At 44.2% G+C, this 14,280-nt stretch overlaps 1 protein-coding gene across 1 annotated transcript; it reads left to right on the forward strand.

Moving 5' to 3' along the window:
* Positions 1-947: 947 nt before the first annotated feature.
* Positions 948-11,832, forward strand: POLR3F (RNA polymerase III subunit F). The gene is made up of 9 exons (XM_051615362.1): positions 948-1,022; positions 1,747-1,864; positions 3,609-3,676; positions 4,699-4,766; positions 5,543-5,655; positions 8,641-8,784; positions 9,546-9,653; positions 10,368-10,559; positions 11,171-11,832. The coding sequence occupies exons 1-9, from the start codon at positions 967-969 to the stop codon at positions 11,246-11,248; spliced, it is 945 nt and encodes a 314-aa protein (XP_051471322.1). The 5' UTR covers positions 948-966; the 3' UTR covers positions 11,249-11,832.
* The last annotated feature ends 2,448 nt before the right edge of the window (positions 11,833-14,280 follow it).

Genomic DNA, 14,280 nt, shown 5'->3' on the forward strand with positions numbered 1-14,280 from the left:
AAGGACTAAAGCAGGACAGCTATTCCTTAAGCTTATCTCAGCTATCATATGCATTAATAATATACTGATAAAACACCGGCCAAACATGATTTATCATAAATTACATAGTCACTAGCATGTCACACAACTCAAGAGTGAAAAATTGCATTTGGATAGGGTTACATGTTACGATACAAAAAGATCTTGGGAACTGATACTCAGGGCCAGGAAACGCGTACACTAGAAGGATTTGGTTTTGCAACCAACCCTTCAGTCCTCCAGAAACGCCTCTTACCCGCCAGTGCAGGCAGCAATGGTTCAGCACGGGAGGTGCTCGTCAGACCCCGCTCTCCGGGGCTGCGACGAGGTGTGTCCCAGGGCTGAGCCCAGGAGCGCGGGCAGCTCTCAGCCAGACTCACTCTCCCGGGCTGCTCGCAGCGGCGCGGGACTGGCGGGGACGGGCGGCTCAACCCGCACCTGCTGCCAGGGGGCAGCGAGTGTTTATCCTCAAGGACCCGCCTGCTCTCGGCACGCCCGGAACCAAAACCGCAGCGCCCCGACTCAGCCCTTGGGAAACCCTGGGCGCTGCCACACAGCCGGTCCTGCCGGCCTCCCCAGCGGGCCCGGCCCCTGCCCCAGCCTGGCCTCCAGCCCTGCCGGGCCAGCCCCGCGGCACGGCACAGCCCACCCACCCCCCGCACCCCACCCCCCGCACCCCACCCCGCTGCGCGTGTTCCCAGCCCCGCGCACCCCGCTGCAGCAGCCCGATCCCTTTCCACCCCGCTGCACCCCCGCTGCGCAGCCGGCTCACCCCGCAGGACCCCGAGCCCCTCCCCGGGCCCACCCCCCGTTTCCCGTCACCAGGGCCCCGGCCCGGCCCGCCCCGGCCTCCGCTGGGCCGCGTCCCGTTGCTTGGCAACCGGCCTCCTCCCTCCCCGCCGCGCGGCTCTGACGTCATCTCTCCGCGCCGGCGGCGGCGGCGGCGCCATGGCGGAGGTGAAGGTGAAGCCGGAGGTCCCGGACCCCGTGGATATCGAGAACAGGTGGGCGGGCGGGCGGTGCGGCTGAGGCGAGGTGCTCCGGAGGCCCGTGGGGGTTGGCGGGGAGGCGAGGGAAGTGTCCTGAGGGGGAGCGGGCAGGGCAGAGGGCACAGGGCGTGCTGGTGCCTCGGGGGTGGTGGTGGTGGTGGTGGTGGTGGTAGGCCCGGGTGGTGGTCGGGAAGGAGGTCTGGGGGCACGGTGTGTCTTGTGCGGGGCTGGCAGGTGCCTGGGGGGCAGTGAGAGGTGGGGCCAGGTTACCTTCGTTTGCCCTGGTGTCTTTTTTTTTCTCAGAAAATGTTACAGAGGGGAATTGAAGCTGTTGTGCTTTAATTTTTTTTTTTTTTCCTTTCTTCTTTCCTAAACGGTATTTGCATTCTCTGACTAGCTAGCAATGGCTTCCCATCAGAACCTTTTCTATAATGAAACTGTACATGGAGCTGTAAAGCCTTGTACTTAATAAAAAGAGCAACATAAAAGCAAAACAGAGCACCATGTTAATTATTGTCACGAAGAGAAGAGGTAGATTGTCCAGCAGTTGCAGAGGTGTATTTGTCCAAACAGGTAGTAGATGCTAAGTTCCCTCTATAGATATGGCTGAGAAGGAGTTCATGGGTACTTTCTCCTTGAATTTTCTTTTTGTTGTTCTCTGCTCTGACTCTAGTACTGTTGGGATTTGTTTTTCTATGCAACAGAACGTGATTGTAAACTTGCTTTTACCCTCTGGCAGGATCATTGAGCTGTGCCATCAGTTCCCTCATGGGATCACAGACCAGGTGATTCAGAATGATATGCCTCACATGGAAGCCCAGCAGCGAGCCATGGCAATCAACAGGCTCCTCTCAATGGTAGGGTGATTTCACCTTCCTTGTGTTACTTCAGCCAACCTGGTGCACTCTTTGTACACACAATGTGTGTGGTAGCAACCTGTTGGGCAAATCAATCCCTTTGGATTTACTGGCATTTCCTATTATGTACAGTTACCATAACTTGCCTTTGCTTGCCATAAACACTTATGATTGCCAAAGCCAATTAAAACACACCTCAGCTTACTCTTTGTATTCCATAATACCAAGTTACCATGAATGTATACACCCCTGTGGGTTTCCAGGTGAGGAAGCTACCACTGAGAAGTACCACATTTGTTTTCTGATGTGTCTGAAGTTCTTTGGTCTTCTTTTCCCCATATGTTAACTTCATAACGAAGAAGGTGACACAGTGGTTTCATGTAACAGTGGGGTGCAAGTGTAGTTGCAGTGTTTCAGCAGGTGGTAAGACAGCCACAGGTGATAAACAGAGGACCCATTAATGACGGAGAGGGAACAGGCTAGACTTAAAAGAATGGATGTTATCCCACGGTCTTTTCCGAACACCTCACAAAATTCCAAGGTTGTGGATTACTCTGGTAAGGAGTTGAAACATCGCAACAGATTTTTTTTGCATCTTCTATAAAATTTCCCATGTCACTGGCCATTTTCCTTTACTGTCTCAGGAGTCAGTCTAAGATGGGAGAGAGGATCCCTGGCAGTTACTTCTGCCACATGTTCAGGAACAGAGAGCAGATGTTTCATCTTGTTGGTTCAGTGTGGCACAAACTTGAGTATTGGCTAACTGGTCAAGGTCTTGAAAGATCAAGATTTCTTTTGGTTCCAGCTGCTTCATGGGGATGTGTAGTCAGGAGATAATGTGGACTGAGTGGTGCAGTGGAGAGAGCACTGTTGAAAAGAGGGGCTTTCTCAGAAAGACTGGGGTTGGAAAGCATCCAGACTGACTGACGTACAGTTGTTTAGTTTTTTTTAATAGCTGAAACTTCTTAGCATGGGCCATACTAGGTGGCACTGGAATTAATCTCTCTACTTTTGGTCTTTCTGTTATAGATACGATGTTTTTTAGCACATTGTGAGCTTGTGTGTGCAAGAACTTTTGAATGGGTTGGCCACTTTCACAGTGGGGCTTCAAAAATAGTCAAGTCTCTAGAATTTGTTTAAAATAGATGTCTTGGGGCATGGGGGTGTGTGGGGAGACCTAGGAAGTACCTGAAACACAGGGGAAAGACCAGTGAGAGCTCAGCCTTAATAAGCATCAGATACTTCACTTGAGATAAGCAGTTTTTCCAGCAGTCTGTACTTAGTGAAAAATAACTTTGCTACTAGAACTTAGAATTGTTCAAAACTTACACAGTAGAGCTCCAAAGTGATTCCTGGGTAGCCATACAAATGAGTGTTTTGGTGGAAAGGGAAAACAGAGTATACAAGAACTTAATGTCCCTTGTGTGGTGAAAGGAGAAATAACAGGAAATGCATAGATGATGTGGGAAGGGAGGGGAACTGTATTTGTTATTTCTGATAGCTGGTGATAAATGGATACTTGTAGGGGGGGGAAAAAATCCTCAAGGGTATTATTGTGCATGTAGGGAAAAAATATCCTCATGGGTATTACTGTTTCCAGTGGTTAGAAATGGTAGTTTTCCCTTTTCTTTATTCAGTTGACATGAAAAAAAATGTTTTTAATTTAGATTATCAGAAGATTCTGGCCACGTTCTGAAACAAGCTATGTGAAGGAACGTAAATGCATTGTGCCCATCTCTTCTAGGGGCAACTGGACCTTCTCAGGAGCAATGCAGGTCTCCTATATAGAATCAAAGAATCTCAAAACGCAAGGTAAGCCTCGTGTGTGCTGGATAAATACATTTGCAACACAATTCTGCAACTCACTTGCAACATTGCTGAGAACACACTCAGCAATGTAACATGGGTTCTGTCACATGCTTATTACAGAACATAACTGCTTTTTTCTGGAGGGTACGCTTGACTCCTCTGAGCTCATTCTGAAAGCTGCTGTAGGTGTAGTCGTTTTACTGAACAGAGGGTGCCATGGGATGACAGTTCTAACTTGCTAGCAGATTTTCTGGTCCAGATGACAGCAAAGTGATCAGTGCAAACATAAGTATATGCTCAGGTGAAATCCAGCTGAAGCCTGACCATACCCTTGGCAAACTGTGGTTATGTGGTCTTCCTCACTGCTCGCGTTACAGGATCAGCACTTGCATTTACAGCTCTTCCAGGAGGCCACTTGTACTACTGCTCATGATCTTTAATTTTTTTAAAACACACCTTCAAACCACGTCTTGTGATGCCTTATGCAAATCTAAGTAAAAATGCCTAGACTTACTTCTGGAAGTAAATATCCTTCAAAATTATCCCCAGTGCAGGTGTGTCATCCTGTCTTGCAAATGCTGTAAAAAAAGACTGCTGAACTCAGGCTTTCTCAGACCAGTGAAGAGGCATGTCTTAAGAGTTGTGAGCATTGTACCATACCTTCATAAGTGGTCTGGCTAGAGTCAGGTTATCCTAAATTATGTTCCATGCTCTGCTTGACCTTCCACAGTGGTGTTAATACGTGACTCTGAATTCCCTGTGTGTTATGATAAGCTAAGTGACTCCTGCTTGGTCACTTTCATAGAGTGCTCTTCTCTCTTCACTGTGGCTTCTCACTGGCAAGCTTGGCTTGATCCAGAGAGGTTTAGTGTCATGTATTATATTTGCTGGCTCATGGTGTAGATTTTTTTCTTTTCCTTTGTGCATTGTCTTTTTCATAGTACTTGCTTTCGGTTTAAAACTAATCCACCTTCTTCCAAATTTCGAACCTTTCAAAAATCCTGATGTCTATCCTTATTTTACAGTAAAATGAAAGGCTCTGACAATCAAGAGAAGCTGGTTTACCAAATTATAGAAGATGCAGGCAACAAAGGTAATTTAAATAAATTTTAACCCTGTATGGTACTAATCTGTTTACTTAAGGAACTGTTGCTGTCCAAACTTTTATTTGTATTGTCTGGACAAGCATTAAAAAAAGTAAAGTCTCCATACCAGGTCTGTAGCTAATGTTCCACGTGTCCACTTTGTAAAAACAAAAGAGAAGATCACTTATTTCTCAATCAAAATAACAACTTGTTCTGGTTGACTTTTTTTGAGGGGCATGCTTCTTAAGAGTATTTGGAATATTAATTCCGAGTTACCTATGGGATTGTCAAACTGAGGAATCTGCAGATCACTCACAGCTTAAAAGAAAATATGATAATCTATGTCAGATTTAAAAGCTGTGCTGCCAGCAGGCAACTGCTAGTAACTAGGCTTTCCCAACAGTCATTGCACACTGTACTTGAGAGATGGCAGGTAGAACTGCCTGTCATATTTTTGTTGAGACAAACACAAGTTGCCTAAAAATGCAAGAACATTTCTGTGATGTATTCATGTTGGCAGTGAAATGTACGAGCTCTCAGAGCAGAGGTAAAAGGCAGAACAGTGTGGTGGTTGTATGCATTTCGTGTTGTTATCAGTTGATTTATATTTGTTCAATCCTCTTCTGTCCCTTCCCTCCCTTTTGCCAGCAGTGGTAAGATCCAGGATACATCCTGTGGTAACAAGCAAGTCGAGCAGTGTTGAGATGTGACTTGTTGTGTGACTATGTACAGAAACAAACGGTTTCTTCCATTAATTTCTGTTAATTTCTCTGACTTTAAACAGGCATTTGGAGCAGGGACATTAGATACAAAAGTAATTTGCCTTTAACAGAGATCAATAAGATACTGAAAAACCTGGAAAGCAAGAAGCTAATTAAAGCAGTTAAATCTGTGGCAGTGAGTATTTTATAACTTTTTTTTTTTAACAATTTGAAATGTTTGCTGAATGCTATGTCTGAATAGGGGACTGGGAGCACAGAAACCTCATTCCAACTCCAGCCTTCTCACTGACTGTGCACCAGTGTTTGATTCTCTGCCTTTAGTATGCAGGTTTAATAATGTTTATTAAATAATCAATGTACTAGTAATGTTGTCAGTTATTAGGGACAACACTAACAAACTGATTAATAATCTAAATAATGAACACGTTGTTGTTTGGGTCCAACACAACAACAAAGGAACAGCCCCATGGCCGCTCACTCAACTCCCCCCACACACACGCACACTCTGGGATGAGAAGGACAAAGCTCCTGGGTCAAGACAAAGGACAAAGAGGGTTCTTCACCAGTTAAGGTCCTTGGCAAAACAGACGCAATTTGGGGAAAAAATAATAATTTTATCTCACATTAACCCAATGCACACAGGACACAGACAACACAGAGAGCAGGGCTTGCATATGTTACCCCACCCCTCTCTTCTTCCCAGGCCCAAATCCCTTTGTTCCCAGTGTCTCTCCCTCCTTCCCCTCAGCGGCACAGGGGGACAGGGGATGGGGTTTAGAGTCAGTTCACAGGCTGGTGGTTCCTGCTGCTCCTTCCTCCTCAGGAAGAAGGATTCCTCACAGTCCTGCCCTGCTTCCCCATGGGGTCCCTCCCATGGGAGAGAGTCCTCCACGAACCTCTCCTTCATGAGTCCTTTCCACGAGGTCCGGAGCTGCTCCAGCCTGGGCTTCCCACGGAGTCGGGGGCTGCTTCGGGAATAGTCACCTCCCCTGGCCCCGGAGTCTTCTAAAGCTGCACAGAGTCCACATGCAGCAAATCTGAGTCCACTGACCACAATATCCAAGTCCAGTGGCCAAGTTCACCCCCCCTGGCACCTTCAGGGAATGTTCCACCACGTTCCTCCATGAGTGCAGGGGGACAGCTGCCATCTCACCATGGGTTGCAGGGAAACTTCTGCTTGGGCACCTTCTTCCCCTTCTTCCTCACCAACCACCGGGATCTTCACCCCAGCACTGCCTTTCACCTCTCCAACTCAGGTGTTTCTTAACTGCTCACTCTGCTCAGGTGTTATCTCAGTTCTTTCGTATGTTAATGGCCAAGGCCCATCTATTGTCCTTCTAATAGCTCCTTGGCTGGTTTTGGAGCAGGGGGAGCTTCTCAGCTTCTTACAGGAGCCATCCCTGGGGCCCTTCCCCCACTACCAAAAACCCCACCAAACCAAACTAGCACAACACATCACTGTTATTTTCAAGTTCTATCAGTCTTCCCACTACTACTTACACACTATTACTATTAAATTTCAGTTTCAGTCTCTTAATTCTTTATTGCACAACAACTGTTGTAGTTCTGTTAGCCTTCACAAACCTCTGGCACTGCTTACTGCTGATGTGCACTTCTATCAGCCTTTTGTCTGCACTTCTATACCTGGTCTTTAGGACATAAACTGAGGGACTCAGTGGGCTTGGGTCCACAGACAGCTTCTCTGCTGTCTGTACCCAACCACACTCCTGCTGTCTGCAGATCCTGCCCTCTCTTTTGTCTGATTTTTTTTTTTTTTTATATATATACCATATTCTCCCTTTTCTTTCTTAACTCTTTTCTACCACCCTTTTCTCCTTTCTCTGCTCAGTTTCCACTGCAAATAAGCAACCTGCCTCTAATTACTTTTTTCTCCATCGATCCCAGTTCAGCTGTACCACAATTTAGTGTTTTTGATACTGAAGCAATCTCAGCCTTTTATAGGGCACTAGTGATATGATTACTTAGCTGCAAGTGGCCTTGCAAGGTTTCTCTCCCCTGGAGATCCTCCCTTCAGTTATCTGGTTCATACTGGATTTGTACTGTTTACTTCAAACACTTTTGAAGACATTGATTGTTTTAGTCTGGATTCCTCTACTTTGTTCTAGTTACTCAAGCACTTTCTTATCTTCTGTGCAAACAGTCCACCTACCAGACTACAGCTTATCCTTTTCTATGCTTTTTCTCACACTGTTACAATACTTGCACAGCATCACACTCTCCCTTACCTGATTTAATTACAAGTCATTGGCATTAGTGTATTCTTTGGATGTTCCTCTGGATTCTAGCAGAGATTCAGTCTTGTTGCAGGGCTTGGTACACCAGGAATACCACTTGTTTGTGAACCTTCGTGGTTTTTATGTGCCAGTCTCATCTGCACCGTGGAGGCAATGCCTGGGCTTGCATGTGTGCATTTGGGGGGGGGCGGAAGGGAGAGTGAGATATGAGGGTAACTTCCTAAATAAAATGGAGATAAAGAAGTTGGACATAGGGAAGCAGTAGGTTTTTTTCATCTTCTCATGAGAGATGCTGGCTTCATCTAGTCATAGAGGGGATGTAATGTTGCTCAAATTGCTTCAGTGGACAACCATTGCCCTTTGACTACGAATATCAGGGGTGATGCAGCATTCCCCTTCATCTCATCTAGGTGTGGCAGTAAGGAGTGGGCTCCCAAGGGCTAACTTTAGCTGCTGGATTTAATTGTGTGAGGGTCCTCCTATCATCAGTGCATGGAGTTGAATCCTGCAGAAACTGTTGAAAACTTCTCCATTAAGTTTGTCTTTCCTGTCTTCTGAAGGCACTTGCCTGCCTTCATTTGACTGTGGAGGGGGATTAGAGTCAACAGGCTAAAATTAAACTCTGAGATCTTCCTCAGTGAGGTCTGTATTGCGTGCATGTTGTTAGCAGGACTCTCTCTTCTAACAGTATGTTATAAAGTGATTAGGAATCTAAATGTATTGATCTTCTCTCTATCTCCATGTTACCTGAGGGTCAAACATGTTAAGGACAACTCATGTCAGCTGGATTGCTGTGCCCTACGTTTTAAGAGTAATGAACTATGTCTTTTGCAGGTATCTTCTTAAATCTTCCTTTCTTCTGGAAGACTTTCATCTGTTAAGAGCTGTCTGCTTTTTTCTAACAGGCATCCAAGAAGAAGGTGTATATGCTATATAACCTGCAGCCTGACCGCTCAGTGACTGGTGGGGCTTGGTACAGTGACCAAGACTTTGAGTCTGAATTTGTGGAGGTGTTAAATCAACAGTGTTTCAAATTTCTACAGAGTAAGGTGAGTGCCTCTACTAGAGTCACCTTCCATTTGTTTTGTGCCATTGTTTTCTTTATAAGACCAGGGACAGGCAAGGCTTAAGTTTTCCATAGTGTTTTCCATAAGTGGTTGTCATCCTTATAACTGGATTGGCAAATACGTACTGGATTGTGTTTTTCACAGCAAGTGTGATGGTGTTGCATTTAATAATGCATATTTTCACAGCCTGTACAGGGCATGAAGCCTTCTGTCTCCAAGGTCCAATGATAGGCTAGGCAGCAAAGAACACAGGACCAGATAATCCAGCAAAAGTCTCTGTTTTCCTTGCAGAGCTCCTAATTTCTGAGAGGGTGGGAAGAACTAGTCAGTCGGCTCTGCCTAGAAGACAATTTTCTCTAGTATAACTACAGGAGAAGCCTATTCTCTGTTAAAAGTCCTATGCAGATTGCATCATTTCTCTTTTCCATTAAAATGTATTTTAACTGGCACTAGCATAGCAGAAACTTCATGTCCAAAAAATACCAGATGCTGGTACTCCTTCATACTAATCTAAATCACTATGTAAATTTTTGGTCCTATTTAGTGTAAAATTATGTTTGGTTCTACACTGCATTGTCTCATGTGCATCAGTCTTAAGGACATAGTTTTAAATGCTAGATAAAAAACGGGTCCCAGCAATTTTTTGGAAATCAACTTTTATATTTCAGTCTGTCTGAAACTGAACCATGAAGGAGGCTCTGGGCAGTAAGTACTGACTACAACTCAACTTTGCATTTTCTCAGGCAGAAGCAGCTCGAGAGAGCAAACAGAACCCCATGATACAGAGGAACAGCTCATTTGCCTCATCCCATGAGGTGTGGAAGTACATCTGTGAACTGGGTATCAGTAAGGTCAGAATAGATTCATCTTATTACTCTCAAAATTCTAAGTGCGTGAGTAGCTGCAGGAGTTGGGTCCTGCAAATTTGGTGAGGGACTGATAAGTGCTTTAGTACCCTACAATTACTGCACTGGAAGTGGGCTTTGCTGCTTTATTTCTTTTTGAGGAGGGTCATCGGTGCTGCACAGGATTTCTGGGTTGTGTGTATGTGTGGGGTTTTTAGGGCGTATAGAAGACATTTCCATACTTGTTGATGGAAACTGGAGTAAGTTTTCCTTTAACAATCTCAACCAGTTTATGTTTTGTAATTTCTCTGAAGTTTGCCTATGCACTTCAAGCAGTTTTAGGAGAGGAAAAAATCCCTGCAGTTCTCTTGGTTGCCATCAACAGGCATATCTTCAGTAGTCTGTCTTTTTCTTCTTTCACAATTGTTTGCCTGTAAAATTGGGAATGTATTGTGCTAGGATGATGTAGACACTTGAGGTGCATAGGGAAGCTGGTTTTGGTAAGCCAAGGCTAATGTGACCCAAAAGTGTTTAGGAGGTAGGAGGTATTGATATTTGTTTTTCTTTTTTTTTTTTTTATAACTGCACAGACACAAAGTGCCCAGTGAGAGCAGTAACTTTATCTGGTCTAGCTGTTTGCTAGTTGTGTTTGCTCGTTTTCTCCTTGCAGGACTTACTGGCATGCATCTTTCCTAATACTTATTTTACAAATTTTCTTAGGTAGAGTTGTCAATGGAAGACATTGAAACCATTTTAAATACGTTAATATATGATGGGAAAGTGGAGATGACCATTATTGCTGCAAAGGAAGGGACTGTAGGCAGTGTGGATGGACAGATGAAGTTGTACAGAGCTGTTAGTCCTCTCATACAACCCACTGGATTAGTCAGGACGCCCTGTGGACTCTGCCCTGTAAGTAACTAATTCTGTATATGAACAGGTGGGTACATGCAGACTTTGAATACATTCCTGCAAATGGCCAGCCAGCACATTGCAAAGTTATGCACATGAGTGATCTTCATGCCTTTCTAAACCAACTGTGCTTATGACTGTTATCCGTGATGACTTAGCTATGGTGTGAGAGGCAGGTTCTTTAGTTTAGACCAGGAAGTTTCCCACTTACATGTTGTCTTTTTACTGTACTGTATGTGAAAGGGTGCTGTAAAGTGTAGCACATTCCAAATTACATTATATTTTCTGATCCCAAGTTTGCTGATTTCTGTTTTTTAACAAGCTAACTTATTTCTGTCTAGTTTTTGGTCTCTTCTGCTTGGATTGTAAACTGACACGTGGGTAAAACTTGCCAATGTGTCTGTTTGCATAATTTACTGCAGCAGGGGCTATTTTGCTTTGTTGTGTTTACATTATACTTCATCAGAGCTGTCACTGGACTTCCTAGATTTTGGCCTCTGTTAGACTACTGCTTTTCTACTGGGGAAGGAGCAGAAAACATGAGAGTGTGTTACTGCAAGTTAGATTGTGCTTGCTGTAGATAATTACTGACACAGGGCTTTCTTTTACAGGTTTTTGATGATTGCCATGAAGGTGGTGAGATTTCTCCATCAAACTGTATTTATATGACAGAGTGGCTGGAGTTCTAAGGTGAAAGAAAACTGTTAACCAGATTCGTGGTTCAAAGCCAAGGTGACAAAGCAGGACTTTGTAAGCAACTTCAGTACATGGAGAGACTTTGTTTTTAATGAAACATAAAGCAACAACAAGTCAATTGCATTAATGGGTCCTGTAAGTGGACTGGAAATGGAGTCAGCATTGAAGATGAAGGCTCAAGTGGAAATGCAGATCCATCCTTGTACCAAAACTTGGTTGTGTGAACATGAAAACTGCCATAGGACAGCTGGATGGTGATGCATCGCTTCCAAGGATTGTGTCAAATTCCCCACAGATGCTTATTCTGAATGAGAGAAAATAAGTCATTAGCTGATCATAAAAACTTGCTAAAGAGTGTTGCCAAGAATGAGATCCCAAAATTTGTTTTCAGACTAATGCTACTGGTGGCTGCCTAAATCCTAAAGCTGACACTTTTCTCCCATGACAACTACCATCTAATGAAGACCTAAGAATCTGATGTGGGAAAGACCCTAAATATCTCAAACAAAACTCAGTGATTCTTTATTATATTTCTTAGCTACCAATTTATCATTAAAACTTTCGTTTTTCTCATGTACATCTGTGCTTCATTGCCCCCATTGCTGCCATTGCCTAGTGATGCATCTGTTGTGTTTATTCCTTCATCTGACAGCTACAAGAGCATAATCAAATCTGTGTTGTTGTGTTCTGGGAGCTGCATCATGTACATGGGTATGTCAGCAGAAATTATGCATAGAAGTACTCTGGTAAGATGTGTTTTCCACAAGACAAAAGGAGTTCTTCTGGCCTAGTGGTACAGGGAAGATTTTAATAGATTATCTGAATACCCTCAGAGTTGAAAAAGATGCCAATGACAAGTGTAGCCTTTGGCCTGTGATCTGAGAAAGGCATGATGCTGGCCCATCGTCAAAAAGCACCATCTTCTCTTCCTGTGATGTGGAGATGAGCTGTGTTTCTCTTAAGTGTGACTGTGCTGGCTTCTTTCTGTGTGACTCTGGAGTGATGAATTGGCAGTAACATACAGACTGTCCTAAGCCTCTTGCCCAGGGTTTGCTGGGCCATGGACCACTTGAGAGAGCTGTGTCTAGTTTCCTCTGCCTATTGATATCCATCTGGCAGTATTAGAGGGGTAATACTGTCTTTGTATAACATACTATGTTATACTAAAAAGTTACTCCACCTCTTCCTTAACCTATAATCAAACTCTAGGGAAAGAAGTAATCTCCTTTTTAATAAATAAGAATACTGTGCATATATGGTACAGCCAGCCCTCCACCATCCATCATGACAGAGAGCTGGAATGAAGCAGGCAGGGCAGATATATGAATATATGAACTGTGCAGAGACAGTCTGGTCCCAGTAGAACTTGCTACCTGAGGCTTAGCCTTGCTGCGTCCAGGCTCGATCTCTAAGCAATTCTCAGAATCTTCATTATAGCCTCCCAGCACTGGGAAACGATCAGCGCATTAAGCACAACACTGGCCCCGTTTCATCTAGCTATTTTAAAAATTCCCTGTCTGAAAATAAGCCCTCCTGGATGCTGTTTGGGGGGGGCAATGGTCCAAGCACCTCTACAACTGATTTATCAGCACCCCGTGTAATCTGACCATGAGTAGTAAACAGTGGGCTACCTTAGAGAGATTTTGGAAGACAGTTTACCTGTTAAGGGTAGGAGACTTTACACTAGCTATTTCAATACTGTCCAGGAGTCCACACCTTTTAAGAACAGTCTGGATGCCATAGAAGTGTTCAACTCTTGCTCAGTTCTCGTTTTCCTATTTATAGTATGGGTTGTTGGTAGAAGGTCTATGGTGGTAAGTGCTGTAAAAAGAATGAAAAAAGTATGGTTCCCCTCCCATACAGTAAGTGTACAGATATCCTCCTCCAAAAAGGCTGCTCCTTGTCTGAGAGCTGCTAGGCATGCTGTCTTTACTGGAGCAAACAACTGGTACTGATAAGCTGGCATGTCCCTGGAAGGAGTTTGATTGTGAACACCCACAGCCGGCTCTTTCATTTGTGGCAGTGTTGTCTCCAGGTGACAGGGCTGCATATCTACAGAGGCAGAAGAGCACTTACAAAAGAAATGTGGGGGGTGAAATGATCAGATGTTCCTTCTTTTTCTGCCTCCTTCAGCCACTGAAGCCTGAGGCAAAGGCTGCTCACTTCACTGGAGGGAGCCTTAACCCCAGCTGCAGACATCTGTTATGTGCCCAAAGGTAAATCTTGAGGTGTGGGCCTGGGCTGCCTTTGTCTTCCTGCATTCAAAGAGGACCTAACACAATGGGGTCCTGAATCCTGCTGCTGCAGAGATAACACATTGTTTGTGCTCTGCTGCAGCTCCAAGATAGCTTTCAGGGCAACACGATGTCATTATCATGCAGGTATCTCAGTTTATGCAGTATGACCATATTTATTGGCAATAAGAACAAAGAGAGAGCGCTTGTAATCAGCAAACAGCTTTAGGAAGCACAGAGCTGGTTTATTCTAGCTCATCCGTATTGGATTTATCAGGTTTAGATGACCTTTGTGGTCTCTGAAGCTTCCTAGTGTTACAGCTGTAACAAGACTTCTCAAATTCGGGAAAAAAAACATGCCTATAGAGAAAAGTAAAGCAGTTTCACTCTCCTATCTATAGAATAGCAATCTATCTGATCTGTTTCTAAATGAGTTAGAGGAATGATCTTTCTGTCACTCTGGTTCTTCATGAACCTGGTTAATCTATCAGGCTGTAATTCTTTTTAAAAAGAGAGTAAATGCTAAGAGGTAACATTAAATAGTCTAGATTTTTTTGTTTTTTCCTCCTCCCCGAGTTCCTTTAGTCTTCTCTTCTACCTGGCAAAGCTGTCTCCTTTACAAACTGGTGTGAAATATAACATTTTAAGGAAGCTACAATACTATCCCCAGTACTGAATATTAGAACACTTAACGTGTAGAAAGTGGAGTCAACCCACAAAACATGGATGACTACTGAGAAGCAAGCCTCCTTTCTTTTAAACAAGGTTCATACAAGAAGTCACAGTTCAGC

The sequence above is a fragment of the Apus apus genome, chromosome 3, assembly GCF_020740795.1.
Source record: "Apus apus isolate bApuApu2 chromosome 3, bApuApu2.pri.cur, whole genome shotgun sequence".
In the NCBI taxonomy this organism is placed as follows: domain Eukaryota; kingdom Metazoa; phylum Chordata; class Aves; order Apodiformes; family Apodidae; genus Apus; species Apus apus.

What these genes read in the sequence shown, in the direction of transcription:
- POLR3F (XM_051615362.1), top strand. Translation starts at nt 967, where the DNA reads ATGGCGGAGGTGAAGGTGAAGCCGGAGGTCCCGGACCCCGTGGATATC. An exon ending in AAAGAATCTCAAAACGCAAG is followed by an intron (nt 3,677 to 4,698) that starts GTAAGCCTCGTG and finishes CTTATTTTACAG; the next exon opens with TAAAATGAAAGGCTCTGACA. An exon ending in AAGCAGTTAAATCTGTGGCA is followed by an intron (nt 5,656 to 8,640) that starts GTGAGTATTTTA and finishes TTTTTCTAACAG; the next exon opens with GCATCCAAGAAGAAGGTGTA.